This window comes from Oryzias melastigma, linkage group LG20 (assembly GCF_002922805.2).
Source record: "Oryzias melastigma strain HK-1 linkage group LG20, ASM292280v2, whole genome shotgun sequence".
NCBI classification, from domain to species: Eukaryota; Metazoa; Chordata; class Actinopteri; order Beloniformes; family Adrianichthyidae; genus Oryzias; species Oryzias melastigma.
In genome coordinates, this window is record NC_050531.1 from 5,233,872 (window position 1) to 5,248,763 (window position 14,892).

General features: G+C 39.1%; 1 protein-coding gene across 1 annotated transcript in view; it reads right to left on the reverse strand.

Moving 5' to 3' along the window:
• Nucleotides 1–14,892, reverse strand: part of scrib (scribble planar cell polarity protein) — a gene marked incomplete in the record, with an annotated part of 73,209 nt that overhangs the window by 41,574 nt on the left and 16,743 nt on the right. Inside the window, 3 exon segments of the mRNA XM_036217316.1 lie at nucleotides 2,007–2,096; nucleotides 3,334–3,412; nucleotides 4,016–4,133. Of these exon segments, the coding sequence (XP_036073209.1) occupies nucleotides 2,007–2,096; nucleotides 3,334–3,412; nucleotides 4,016–4,133 (287 nt within the window).

A 14,892-nucleotide genomic window follows, 5' to 3' on the forward strand; every position in this document is an offset into this window, starting at 1 on the left:
CTTGGGCTCGTGGGGTGCTATAAGCAAGCGGGAGAGAGTGTACACAAAGGGATGATGGGAAATCAGTGGAGGCTAACTTCCGCACCAACAACCCAGCGGTGAATTTGTGGGACTTTAAAGCTCTTGGACTGTATTTGTGTTAACATGTATATTTTGTTGCTTTAAACTAGGGCTGCCACAAACGATTATTTTAATAGTTGACTAATCACCGATTACTTTTGTGATTAGTCGACTAATCGGATCAAGCACAAAGTGAATGTAAAACACACATCTTAACGATCAATAGCTTTAAACTAACCAGATAATAGAATGATAGATATATAGCATTAGCCGCGATAATGCTAGTGTGAATGCTGTAAGCTGAATTTGGTGGCTGAAGATGCAAGTGATGATAGCTGAAGATACTGAAATTGATTGCTACAATTGATGAAGCTGAAAGCCAGCAAAATATAAGTTGAATGCAAAAATAGCCTAAAAAACTGAAAAAGCCCAAGTTAGCCAAAGCAGCTAGCTTGCAGTTGAAATGTTAGCTAAACTTCAAAGTAGCCAAAGAAATAGCCAAAATAGCTAGCATGTAGCTGAAATATTAGCTAAACTTCAAAGTAGCCTAAAAAACCTAAATTAGCCAAAATAGTTAGCATGTAGCAGAAATATTAGCTTAACTCCAAAGTAGCCTAAAAACCTGAAAAAAATCCTACATTAGCCAAAATAGATAGCATGTAGCTGAAATATTTTAGCTAAACTTCAAAGTAGCCAAAAAAAGTCTAAATTAGCCAAAATAGCTAGCATGTAGCAGAAATATTAGCTCAACTCCAAAGTAGCCTAAAAACCTGAAAAAAAATCTTACATTAGCCCAAATAGCTAGCATGTAGCTGACATATTAGCTAAACTCCAAAATAGCCTAAAAAAGTCTAAATTAGCCAAAATAGCTAGCATGTAGCAGAAATATTAGCTTGACCCTAAAGTAACCTAAAAAATCCTAAATTAGCCAAAATAGCTAGCATGTAGCAGAAATATTAGCTTAACTCCAAAATAGCCTAAAAAATCCTAAATTAGCCATAATAGTTAGCATGCTGTTGAAATATTAGCTAGACTCCAAAATAGCCTTAAAAAAGCCTAAATTAGTCAAAATAGCTAGCATGTAGCAGAAATATTTGCTCAACTCCAAAGTAGCCTAAAAAGCTGAAAAAATCCTACATTAGCCCAAATAGATAGCATGTAGCTGACATATTAGCTGAACTTCCAATTAGCCTAAAAAAACTGAAAAAAATAGCTAAAATAGTTAGCATGCTGTTGAAATATTAGCTAAACTCTAAAATAGCCTAAAAAAGCCTAAATTAGCCAAAATAGCTAGCATGTAGCATAAATATTAGCTTGACTCCAAAGTAACCTAAAAAAGCCTAAATTAGCCAAAATAGCTAGCATGTAGCAGAAATATTAGCTAAACTCCAATGTAACCTAAAAAAGCCTAAATTAGCCAAAATAGTTAGCATGCTGTTGAAATATTAGCTAAACTCCAAAATAGCCTAAAAAAGCCTAAATTAGCCAAAATAGCTAGCATGTAGCAGAAATATTAGCTTAACTCCAAAGTAGCCTAAAAAACTGAAAAAAATCCCACACTAGCCCAAATAGCTATCATGTAGCTGACATATTAGCTAAACTTCCAATTAGCCTAAAAAACTGAAAAAAAATTAGCCAAAATAGCTAGCATACAGCTGAAAATTAGCTGAACTCCAAATTGACAACCTAACAGAATGCCATTATAACGTTCTGCTTTATTACACTCTGATTCCAAATAATATAAAGTAACGACTAATCAACTATTAAATTAGTCATAGACTATTTTTATAGTTGATTAGTCGTTGATTAGTTCACTAATCGTGGCATCTCTACTTTAAACACAGAAATATTTTTTTATGGTTGGAAAAAACAACAAATCCTGAGGAGAAAACGTTTTCCGGCTACATAATAAAACGTTAAAAGGACATTTTTAAATGTGTACATACTTCCCAATGTCGCTGGGTAACGTCTGCAAAGACACATCGTTGAGCGTCAAGTGAGCCAGAGCTCGCAGCTGAGTGAAACCGTCCGGCAGTCTGAGGAGGAGGGAGAACTTTTTTCAATTTCTTTATTTTTTTTTAGCTCGTATTAATTGCTACTACCCAAAAATACACAAAAATTACTAACACATTATTTAAAAAATGCATTTTTTGAAAGACCAGAAGAAAATGTCTCTTGTGTTCTTTGAGATTAAATTCTTTTGGCGATTTTGTTCACATTATTTTGTCACTTTGAAGCTTAAAGAAATAGAAATCAGCCCCTCAAATGTAAGCAGCTCTCTCATTGGTTACATCACAGAGAATGTGGGGCAGCTGAACCAATGAGAGAGCAGATCACATTGGAGGAGCTACAGACCAAAAAAAAAAAAAAGTCTACTTAATCCTGTTACAAAAAGATTTCTAAATCAGACTAGGGGAAAAAAAGTAGAAAAATGATAGTTAACATTAAAAATTTATCAAACTTAAAATGTTTTAAATAAATTTAAGAATTCTTACATTTGCAAAAACACTTTAGAACTGTTAATATATAATTAATCAAAACATATGAAGTAAATTAACTAAAATAAATCAATTTTAAAAATCCAAGTGTAATTTTAATAATATTATTTCAGTAATAAACTGTATTTTAAAGACACTAGGTCTTCAATATAAACCACCTGATCATGATTTTTTTAGACTAATACACACATTTTTGGTTATTATTTCACTTTCTTGACAGAAACAGTTTTAAAAAAGGCTTAAAATCCATCCATCCATCCATCCATCTTCTTGACCGCTGCTTCCCTTTCGGGGTCGCGGGGGTGCCGGAGCCTATCCCGGCTACTGAAGGGCGAAGGCGGGGTACACCCTGGACAGGTCGCCAGTCTGTCGCAGGGCCGCAATCACACACACATCCACTCTCACATCCACATCTAGGGGCAATTCAGAGTCGCCAATTAACCTATGAGGCATGTTTTTGGATGGTGGGAGGAAGCCGGAGTCCCCGGTGAAAACCCACGCATGCACGGGGAGAACATGCAAACTCCACACAGAAAGGTCCCAGCCGGGATTTGAACCGGGGCCTTCTCGCTGTGAGGCGAGAGCGCTAACCACTTGCGCCACCGTGCAGCCCAAGGCTTAAAATCAACAAATTTAAATTAAAACTGATATTTTCGCATTAAATTTCTAACATCTCTGAACTTTAAATGTTTTTTTTGCTTCCTAGTGGCCTAATTTGTCAAAAGTGTTTGCTAAATGACCAAATATTGTTAAAATGATCATGTATTTTTCATACCTGGGCAGACGGTTCCCGCTGAAGTCTGCGATCTCCAGGGCCCGGCAAAACTTGATGCTCTCTGGGATCTCACAGATTTCTGCAGAGAAATGAAACGTTTTGAGGAAGTCGGTCGACCATCGAGACAAACGGGGATGCAAAAAGGGTGTAGGGGGGTTATTTATCAGTTTAAGCTTCTTATAGCAGCTAAACGGTAGAAAACACCAACAGGAAGTTCATTTTCCACCACAAAATGCATTTAAAGCATTTTTTGGATCACTATACTCATAAAACCATCGACTGACAATAAAAATCGTAAGGAAGGATGTTTATAGACGGTGAAAGTATTAAGCCAAACACTTTTTTTCGACAAAATCTCTGACTAGATGAGACCATTAATCTGTGCTGGAAGGAAAACCCTGCAGAGCGAAGCAGTCCATCACTCCTGTCCAGGTCAGAGCAGCACTGCAGCAGAAGGGAAGCCTCTCACAGGCCACTGCACACTGCTGCCACAGCACATGATGCAGAAGGAAGCAGTGCAGATGTCTCCTATCCGAGCAGAGATGCTCGCCGTTTGTCAAACGTTTGACTGAAAGGAGGGTTTGCACCAACTTCAGAGCCTTCCGGCACCTTAACCATTGAAGATGGAAGATTTCCTATCATTTAAAGGAGACTAAATATAGAATTTGGCTTTTTGGCGTACCATTTTTGGAGAGGTCCAGTTCCACCAGTTGCATGAAGTTGGACACATCGGGAGGGAGTTTCTGGAGCAGGTTGTCGCTCAGGCCAAGTCTGCGGAGGTTCAGTAGTCTGAAGAAAGGCTGTGAAAACAAGAGAAATAGTTTAAAAACCTCACTTGTATCAGACACTTCCATGAAAAAAAAAAAAAAAGGCAAATATAAATTCTTTGTGAACTCAAAAAGAATGAATAGAAACTGGGCGAGCTCGTTTTAGACGCCTGAAATCCTAGGATGACCTGAAAAATGATCAGGATGCTCCACCCAGTCCAGTTAAACTGGAACAATTTCTCACAAAAGTGAGAAACTTTTAAGAAACAATTCATTTATCAAATAAAAAGGATAAAAAAGTATTTGTGTTACTGTAATGGTTTAGAACATGTGTCAAAGTCAAGGCCCGGGGGCCGGATCCGGCCCTCCAGATCATTTTATTTTATTGTTATTGATGCCCCGATGTTACCTTGCAGTTATTTTTAACTTGTATTAATTATACAAAATCTATTTTATGTAGAGTAAAATAAAGAAAGTTATTTAAGGTTGATTTATTCTGGAATAACGTTCCTGCCTTTTTCTTATTTATAATTTTGTTTAAAAGTTACAGTTTTGGATTTTTTAGGCTGTTTTGGAGTTTAGCTACATGCTAGCTATTTTGGCTAACCTACGTTTTTTAATTTTATTTTTATTTTTTAAGGCTACATTGGCATTTAGCTAATATTTTAGCTGGCTATCAGCTTCAGCATTTTTAGCTATCAATTTCAGCATCTTCAGCTATCAACACTAGCATTTTCAGTGGTCAAATTCATCTTACATCATTCACACTAGCATTATCACAGCTAATGCTATATATCTAGTTCATAATTATATTAAAAAGTTACATTTTTAAAGTTTTGAAATTTAGTTTTAGTGCGTTTATAATAAATGTTTATTCAGTTCAGCCCTCAACCTAAGGTGTGTTTTGGATTTTGGCCACATGTGCGATTGAGTTTGACACTCCTGGTTTAGACTTTTGTTTAAACTTTCAACAAAACGAAAAACCTTAATAAATTTCAGCAAACAGGTCTTGAAGAGCAAAACTTCTAAAAAATAAAGTAAATTGCTTTTTTTAAATGGAAAATTGAAGAAATTAATATGAAGGAAGACTTATTTTGGCGTTAATCGACAAACACACTTGTGAAGCACAAGCTTAACCAGCACATTCATTTCAATGGGGAAAATCCAGGGAATTAAGGAAGTAAAGTGAGGATCAAATCAAATAAAACTTTATTTATAAAAAAAGCGCTTTACATTCTCTGAGGAGCTTAAAGCGCTTTACAAATAAAAGGATTTTTAATAACAGGAACTGAATTGCAATGTGTTGCTTTCCTTGACTTTCACAATAAAAGCTTTAAAAACTGTTAAAAAAGACTTAAAGTGGTCGTGCTTTTACATGTCTGTCTGACTTCCACTGTAAATACACAAAACAACATGTGCATTCAGCCGAGGGCCTTCTCACAACATTCCTTCCTTATATTCCCACCAAAAAAAAGAAAAAAATCCTCCTCGCCATGGCAACGCCAGCAAAACAGCCAAACGAAAGTGGCTCCGTGAAGAGAGCCGAGGAGAAGGGCTGCGGCGCTGCCAAGAGCTTTCACAAGAGCGGGGCTGTTGGACAGCCCGCCATTCAAAAAAACATTCCTGTGTGCCGTTCCGATGGGCAGACGGGACAGGCAGGGTGGCGGGGAACAGCAGGAGGAGCGAGGCAGTTATTAACCCCTGCATGCTCCTGCAGATCCACAGAGGAACTCAAACGCTCCAGAACCAATCCTTTATTCCCGTTACATTCACCAAAAGGAGCCATCAAAGCTCTTAAAATCCAGTTACACTCCTTCAGTAAAATAGTTGTGCAAACACGAACATCAGATAAGAAAGCTCTTTGATGTGGAAGTAAAAGGGTTCTAAATCGCTGCAGAAACTTCCTCAATAAAAGGCATAAAACAAACTGTTTTTGTCTAGAATTTACACATTTAAAGGGGAAATGAAATAACGTTTGCAGCAGGTGCTGATGGAGCTTCCAGCAAAATGCCGGAAAACCTGTACCAGAGGCCCGAACTGCTGCAACTGGATGTTGAAAATACTCCCCAAACCTCTGCGTGTGCACATTCCACTCCACTCCCATCAGTAATGAGCAGAGAGCTGGACGGTAATGCAGGCATGCTGCAGAACAAAAGCTGCACTCAGTGGCGTCCTGCGTGCAGAACGACAAATTAAAGTTTGCTTCCAGTTTTAGGACCACCGTTACCGCAGAAATTGAGTAAATATTCAAACTAAAAAAAAAGAAAATTTCTGCTTCCATATTCTTCTCTCGTTAACTTTATTTACAGATCAAACACGGGAGAAGCAGCAGCGTGGAACGGGTCAGCGGGTCAATGAGAACAGCAGTTGGGAGTGGTGGGATTCGGTGTTCCGCTGCGGTCTGCATTGTTGCTCTGGCCGCCGTCCAGAACGCCGCAGCCTGTTCATTTGTGGAGTCGTTTAGAACGAGAGCTCTAATTTTAATGTACAAATAACCAACTGAGGCGCTTTAACAACCTCCTCCCTGGAGCTGTTTGTATAAGGAGGATGCTGGAACGGACGATAAAATACTGTATAGAACAAGTGTCAAAGTCAAAATGTTATTTTGCGTTTATTTCTTATTTGTATAATTTATACAAATATATTTTTATGTAGAGTAAAATATTGGTTGATTTATTCTGGAATAATATTCCTGCCTTTTTACTGTTCATAATTTTGGTTAAAAGTTAGTTTTAAAGTTTTAAAAATTGGCATTTTGCTAGCTTTCTAGACTATTTTGGCATTTACTAAGATTTTTTTGGGGCTGTTTTGGAGTTTAGCTAATATTTTAGCAACATGCTAGCTGTTTTGACTAATTTAGGCTTTTTTTGTTTTTAGGTTGTTTTGGAGATTGGCTAATATTTTAGCAACATGCTAGCAGTTTTGGCTAATTTTGGCTTTTTTCAGTTTCAGACAATTTCAGAATTTAGCGTTTTTTTCAGCTACATGCTAGCTGTTTTGGCTAACCTAAGTTTTTTATTTTTTTGTTTTATTCTTTAAGGCTTATTTGGCATTTAGATAATATTTTTTAATAATCATGTTTTTTATTTTTGTTAATATTTCATCTACATGCTAGCTGTTTTCGCTAGTTTAGGCTTTTTTCATTTTATTTAGTCCATTTTAGTGTTTAGCAATTTCACCAACATGTTAGCTTTTATTTAGTCTATTTTCTTCTTAGTTTTTTAGGCTATTTTGAAGTTAAGCTAATATTTCAGGAACATGCTAGCTGTTTTGGCTAACCTAAGTGTCTTTTTTATTGTTTTTTTTTTGGCTAATTTGGCATTTAGCTAATATTTTAGCTGTTTTTAGCTATCAATTTCAGCATTTTTTAGCTGTCACTACAAGCATCTTCAGCAGCCAAATTCAGCTTACAACATTCACACTAGCATTATCGCAAGTAATTTTATATATCTAGTTCATAATTATGTTAAAAAGTTATGGTTTTTAAGTTTTAAAGATTTAGTTTTAGAGCGTTCAATAAATGTTATCCTGTTCGTGTGATTGAGTTTGACACCCCTGCTGTACAGGTTGATGATGAGTCAGCAGATGGCGGTACGAGCCTCCCCCATAGAGGTGCATAAAGAAGACTATTTAGCGTTTAGTCAACTGGTGATGAAAGTTTGTGCAGGTCTGGATGAACGGCCACACAGGTTCAAACTAATCCCACATGCATACTTCTTCTGTGCAGATAACCCCACAGAGGGGAAGGGGGGGGGTTCCCTCTGAGATATGAACCAGGAAGAGGCCGTGCTAACCCACTCCACCACAGCCCCGCCTTACCTCATCTGAACACATGTTCCCTCTTAAACTGCTCTGAATTCCAGTGGAAGAAAATAGGTCAATTATATTAAAGGTGGTTGGAAAAGTTATGACAGCGCACGCAGCTGCACATGCCCAGTAGGGGTTCACCATGAGGTGGGGGGGTTAGACTCCGGCTGGATTTCAGAAATCCTCCATACGCTGAGACATGGAATGAATTCCAGTCATCCACAATGGAGCGGCATGTCCGAGCCCTGATAGGACCGCACGGCGCCCTCCAGATCGTGTTCTCAGCTGCTCTTATCTGTACTGCCCGAGTGCCAGGATGTACTCGTATCTGTGCTGATGCATGTTTGCGCGTTGCAACTATTCTTTAGAACAGGGTTGGGACAATTTAACTACTCAATCTGGACCCAAACTAGATCAATTCAAGTGATAAAACCTTGTTTTTGTTTTATTTTCCTTGTAGTCTCTATCGTGCCTTTTCTGTTTTTTTATTTATTTTTATTGCTGAACTTTTGAGCAAAAAATGTGTTTTCCTACAAAGAAACTTAAAACTGTTATACATTAAAAACATGTTCGTCATTTGTATCTATTCTGTTAAATATTACTTTAAAACATAGTCAGAGGAAATTAGGTAATGACATTTTTGTCCATTTTTTTCAGAGAATAACAGAAAAGATATTTCATTGTGGTATATCGTAATTTATGTTGTTATTGTGATATAAATAATCTGTATCACGATATACAATTATCACCCAGCACTACTGCGTAGCATACCTCCACTGTACTAAAGTAGCAGTAAAATCCTGACGTTGATACAGACGTTCAAAATTGGTCAGGGAAATATAAAGTCTGAATAAGTCAACTATCCCGACAAGGATTGTAAAGCGTAGGACTTCTACTATTCCTTCTCTCATTGATAACAGAAATTTCCAGCGAGTCTGAAACAGATCAAACGAAGGTTCAGGACTAGATCCGGACCAGCTGACTTGTTTAGTCTAAAACAAAAGTCATAGTTTGAAATAGTTTTCTGTTTTTAATCCAAATTAAAGCATGTTTTTATCTAGACTCCATGTTATTTCTGACATTATGAGGTGGATTACCAAAAACACTCCATGCATCTGCTCCCGGTTTGGGCCTTCAGTAAATTTTAGAACCCTTAGAGGTCCAGAGCGAATACGTTTGCCCACCTCTGCTTCAGAAGAACCTGGACTGAGTCTATCAATCGTTGCAGTCTTCATTTCCCTTTAGGTGAAAGCTGCCAATAACTCAGCCTACAGTAGCTGGACTGGACATGTTGATGCCTCAGGATAAAGCAGTGGAGTTTTCATTCGTAGTAGCAGCAGCTGGTGTTTGTTTAAGAGCCATTATCAGAGTGTTTATGCGTGCTGGGAAAGTCTTTAACTGGATGGAATGCTAATGTTTGTGGACTTCACTCCGCTGCAGAGACGCCAATTAAAACACGGCGGCATACAAGGGAGGTGAAGCGTGTGCGCATGCATGCAAACGGGGTTGTGGCGCAGGAGGAACCTGCGCTCTCCGCCGCCGGAGCAGTGAGCATAAGCTGGATGCTCACAGAGGCTTGACTGTTCCGCTCAAGTGATTCCACTTAGCTCCAATTTACCTCCAATCACGGCAAATATGAGAGCGCGAGCTAGTCCACCAACACACATTTGAACATTCCCTCCATCGTTGACATCAACAAGTCTCACGTTTAATAAATATTTTCTGACGAAAGTGTATTTATTTCTCAAATAAAAAGATTTGAAATAGATTCAGATGAAAATGAACGTAGAGGAATCACAAGTTTTGACTCCATTTCAAATTAAATTCCCATTCACACATTCCTGAGCCTCCTAATCTTATTCTAAATCTGCCCCTTTGGCCTTCTGCTTAAAGCCCCTCCTTTTGCAATTCCAAAACTACACACGCCATTGTGAGCACACCCTCAAACGGGGAGGGAGGGGGGCCTTGCTTTTTGAGCGGCTGAATCCTCCAAAATAAAAGCGGAGATCTGGTCGACTGAGTAAGGCGTTGAAAACAGCTCATTAAGGCTGTTTCTACAGCAGAAGGCGTTGTGGGATCAACCGAGAACACGAGTGACTTCAGATCCAAGAATGTAGGAGTTTCTATTCACGCCGTTACTCCTCAGAGAGGAGTTGTGTGAAGCTAGAAGGATGCAGGCAAACTGAGTGATGTTTCTGGGATAAAACGCGGAGTAGCTGATCCTCCTCCAGAACTATTCCACCTCCCTCGCTTTCCTTGGCAGAGGGACAAAAGGGCCGAGCAGCCAGTCAGCAACAGGCCCGACAGTCCAGCCACAGATCCTCCCCCCTTCCTGCACCCCCAGCCAGGGGGATTTCTCCATTGTCTGAAAGGGCACCACAGAGAGGACGCTCCAAAAGAGGAGGATGAAGAATTGGAAAAGGAAGGAGGCAAGAGATGACAAAGGGACTAATGAATAAGAAGAGCGGAGAAGGCGTGCGAGGAAAACAGCGCAGAGAAGAAAAGAACGTTTGTGTGCAAAGCGGAGAGAAGAAAGAGCTAGAAGAAAGATTATTAATGAAGACTGGAGGGTAAACAATGGCTTCCCACTGAGCTCCGGCCCAGAACGGGGACAGAGACTTCAGCCACTGACCAAGAAATTATTTCAACGGACTTTACACTCAGTCTGTCGCTGACAAATGAACTATGACGTTTATGAGGCCGTGGAGCAAACCCACCATCAACTACAGTTCTATCTTCACAACTTGAAGTTGTTTTTTCTATTGTAAAATGATCCCCAGTAGTCTTTTAATTATGATTATGTAGTTTTGTTAGCCAAAATCCAAAAACACTGAGTCATTTTTTAAGACTTATTTTCTGCAGAGCAGAAGTTGTGGGCGGGACTATGGCTGCGGAAGCTAACTTCACTAATTTCCCAGTTTCTCCTGCAAGCTAATAGCACCTCATAAGCTCAAGCTAATATTAGCGTAGTAAATAAAAAATGGCGAGCAATATCTGAGTTATTCAATCATCCGATATAGAGCCAGAAGTCAACTCGAACGAGGAAAATTAAGACGTTCATGGATCTATTTGTCTGCAAGTAGAGGTTTTGGAATTGTAGCGGACTGCTAGCTATATTAAAACCATAGCAGTGGTAAAAAAAACAGTTAGCTAGCTGTGATAAAACCATAGCTACGTTAAAAAACAGTTAACATTTTGTCCTTATTATAATGGTGTCTAGGAACAACTGTCGCAATAGCCTTATTTGAAAGAAAGAGTTATTGGTTGTCGTCTATTAAACGCAGCGTTCTTTTATTTTGAAGTCAAATTTTTGGGATATTTTGTGCAAAAAGAAAACTTCCGGGCTGCACGGTGGCGCAGTGGTTAGCGCTCTTGCCTCACAGCGAGAAGGCCCCGGTTCAAATCCCGGCTGGGACCTTTCTGTGTGGAGTTTGCATGTTCTCCCCGTGCATGCGTGGGTTTTCACCGGGGACTCCGGCTTCCTCCGACCGTCCAAAAACATGCTTCATAGGTTAATTGGTGACTCTAAATTGCCCCTAGGTGTGAATGTGAGAGTGAATGGGTGTGTGATTGAGGCCCTGAGACAGACTGGCGACCTGTCCAGGGTGTACCCCGCCTTCGCCCATCAGTAGCCGGGATAGGCTCCGACACCCCCGCGACCCCGAAAGGGAAGAAGCGGTCAAGAAGATGGATGGATGGAAGAAAACTTCCATATATGTTTTGGTTTTTGTTAACTTTTCTAGCTTATTTCTCGGTATAGCCACTTTTTTGACACGTGTGAGCAACTTGACATTTGTAAAGAGTCGGTTGTGGTGGGAAGAATCCAACAGTTTTCCAAAATAAAACTTCCTTCAGAATCAGATTAGAAATAAATCAAAATCCAGGTTGGGTTTTTTTTTTCTTTGCCGCCTCGAGCCGTCAAATCACCTCAGTCTAAACTGCTGTTTGGACCCAATCAAAATTATTCGTCTCATTGACTTCTGCGCCACTTTACCCTGATTTTCCACTTTCCTAGGCTGGAGGGGCCACACAGGGAGATGGGCGTGGCCCCGCAGGTTTGATCGACAGCCTAAATAACCGCTCCCCGCCCTCTCTGCTTACACCTGTTCCGGTCGTCTTTGATCTGTGCAGAGCACAAACGCAGTCGAGAGCAATGCCAACCGGCAAGTCTGAGCAGATGAAATGTGGATCAAACTGGAATTGGTGGCATGAACCACAGAAACAGAAAGAAAGAACTCCTGTGTTTAGATGGGAAAATACTTCATTTTTTGACGATATGAATCAAAATATTACTCTCCTATGGAAGGGTTTAGTTCTATTGGACAACGATGAAAACAGAAACCAAACTGGAAGATTTTAAATCATCCTTTAACAGAGCTGAGAAGAAGCAAATGTACGTGGTAAAACAGTAAAATATTTGTAATGGACAATTAAACAACAGCTCTTCTTTCTGTCCTTCTTTTACATAAATCAGGAAAGAATTCCAAATATTTTGATTTTTCGGACATTTTATGCAAAGATTTGTGACCGCAACATTCATACTTTGGTTTGGTTATAATGTGACAACAGGAGGGAAACCTGTACTGCCGGTTCCAGGACACCGTGATGGCACCTTGATGAACACGGGTTCACTCAGTCGTGTACGCAAAGAGCTGCAATGATTTGCAATTCAAACTCCATTCAAATCCATCGAGAACAGAAGAGGTCGTGCTCGTGCCTGCAGTTCATCTCCGATTCATGTTGGTCCTCCGTCTAAACGTTCGGAAGCATTAATGAAATCAATACCATCACAGGCAACAAACAGCTTGACCATCAGATAAGGAGGAAACATTAAAGCTAATGAAAAAAAAAAATCAAACTATAGTAGGAAAAGGTTTTTGTTGTAATGCTGACTTATCCTTCTCAAGAATAAAAAGGGCCATTTTAGCACTGAGACAACTCAGTTTAGGCTCAGATCATCCTTCAGGGCAAAAAGATTCAGTATCTTGTCCGGGTCCGATTTTTTTTCTGGCAATGCTTCAATTCAATCTTTTGATTTTGAGTATCCGTCTATACAAAATCTATAACTCATAAAAACAAGAAAAAATGCAAAATAAACATCCTGGTTGTCCACTATTTTTTGGTTTTACTTACTGCATTTTATCATTTAACTAGAGATATGAATTGGCAAGAGTCTGGCGATACAATACATATCATGATACACATTGTATAATATGATACATATCGCGATATATCCCAAGATAGTAACAGAGATTATATTTTTCTTTGTTTTTTTAATTAATTGTGGCTTAGGAAAAACTTTATCTGAATATTAACACACTGTCATCATTTATAATTGTAGCTCTGTGCGGTGAGTTTAGTAGCAACATTCTTGTAATATTGGAGAATTGGTTGGTTTTATGCAGAGCAATTTGGTGTGGATGACCAATTGTCGAATTAAATATATATTTTTTGGTTTTGCCTGATAAATGCAGATTTTTTTTTCTGCACAGATAAACTTTAAGATACTTTTTTTTCTTTTTTGTATGCCAACTTTTCTGGATTGAGGGTTTCATTTTAGAGGTTTAAGAAGCTTCTTTAAGAAGGTGGTGGGTGTACTTAAAGACCTACTGGTGTTTTTGGTGTTCTTAACAAGTTCTTGTGGTATTTATCTCATGATGGAAAACATATGCAAAAGAATTTAACATTAAAACTGCATTTTTGAGTATTTCTTTATTCAAATCGTGATGGTTTAGGAGCAGACGAAAACCTGCGGTTTGAAAAAGCTTCTAAGTCTCTCTTCTCGGTCCTCCTCTTGGAGACAAATAGATCCATTAACGTCTTCGTTTTTTGTTGTTGTTTTTTTAATTAAAAGAATACCAGGAACAATTTTACAAAAGACAAAAATATAGTTAGAGTGGGACTTTAACACACATGACAGAGTTGAAATTTTTGACTACAGACAAGGTGGAGAAAATCCAGTATATTCACAATATAAAACTTCTTTTATGGATGATAAATAAAATGGAAATCGAGTTTGAAATATATTTTTTCTATGTGATCCCAATATCAAGTGACGCAAAGACCGGTCAGCGACTCAGGGGTTGGGGAACCCCCTAAAACTTGGGAAGAATGAAAGCGTTCCAATACCAAACATGAACGTAGCAACATCCACTAACTGACACATCTCACACAAATGCTGTCCTCCTGCTTTTGCATTTCATTCCTCAGCAACGCCGTCATCCAGCAGGAATGAACGCTCACAAGATAAACTGAAGGAGGCCTCGCCGCCTTTCCCTCCCTCACTTCATCACATGATTTCATTCTCTTCATGAACTCCCACAAGCTGGACACAAAACCATTGTTTACAGTCTGCACAGCTCCTTCCTGGATGGTCCGGATCCGGTACGAGCAGCTTTTACCCCGCTGCAGAAGAGCCGTGCTGCGGGGGGGACCACCATGCCAACACCAGCTCTGCACGAACCGGTCATTCATGTATACAAGTAACTTTCCAGCCAGTTCATCTTTTGTCAACACAAAAACAGACAGCAAAGAGACTCAAAAACACAAGCCAGAACTGGACAAAAAAGTGATATAAAAGGCCTCTGTTGACACAAAAAGACCTCCAATACCTGAATAAAAACAGATAAGTGAAGCATTTTTCTTTTCCTAACTAGTGACAATAAGCAGGAACAGCTGGAGCACAATCGCAGCATTGTAGGAGTCCAGGTTGTGGCCTCCCTCACAGGATCATGTGGCTCTCCGCCTGTCGTTTTTCACTGATTGTCTGACCGTACTCCACCTTAGAGTGTCTCTTTTTGTCCCAAGACCACTACAAAAATAATACAGACCTAAATTGTTCATACAGAATCCACAGGAGTATTAAAATCTGGCTTGTTCTGGTTCTCATCTGTTTTAACTATACAAGTTTCCATGATATACTTTGTCAACATAAGTCATTCATAGACTATTCAGTGAGCAAATTCCAGGTCCTATATGTATTCAG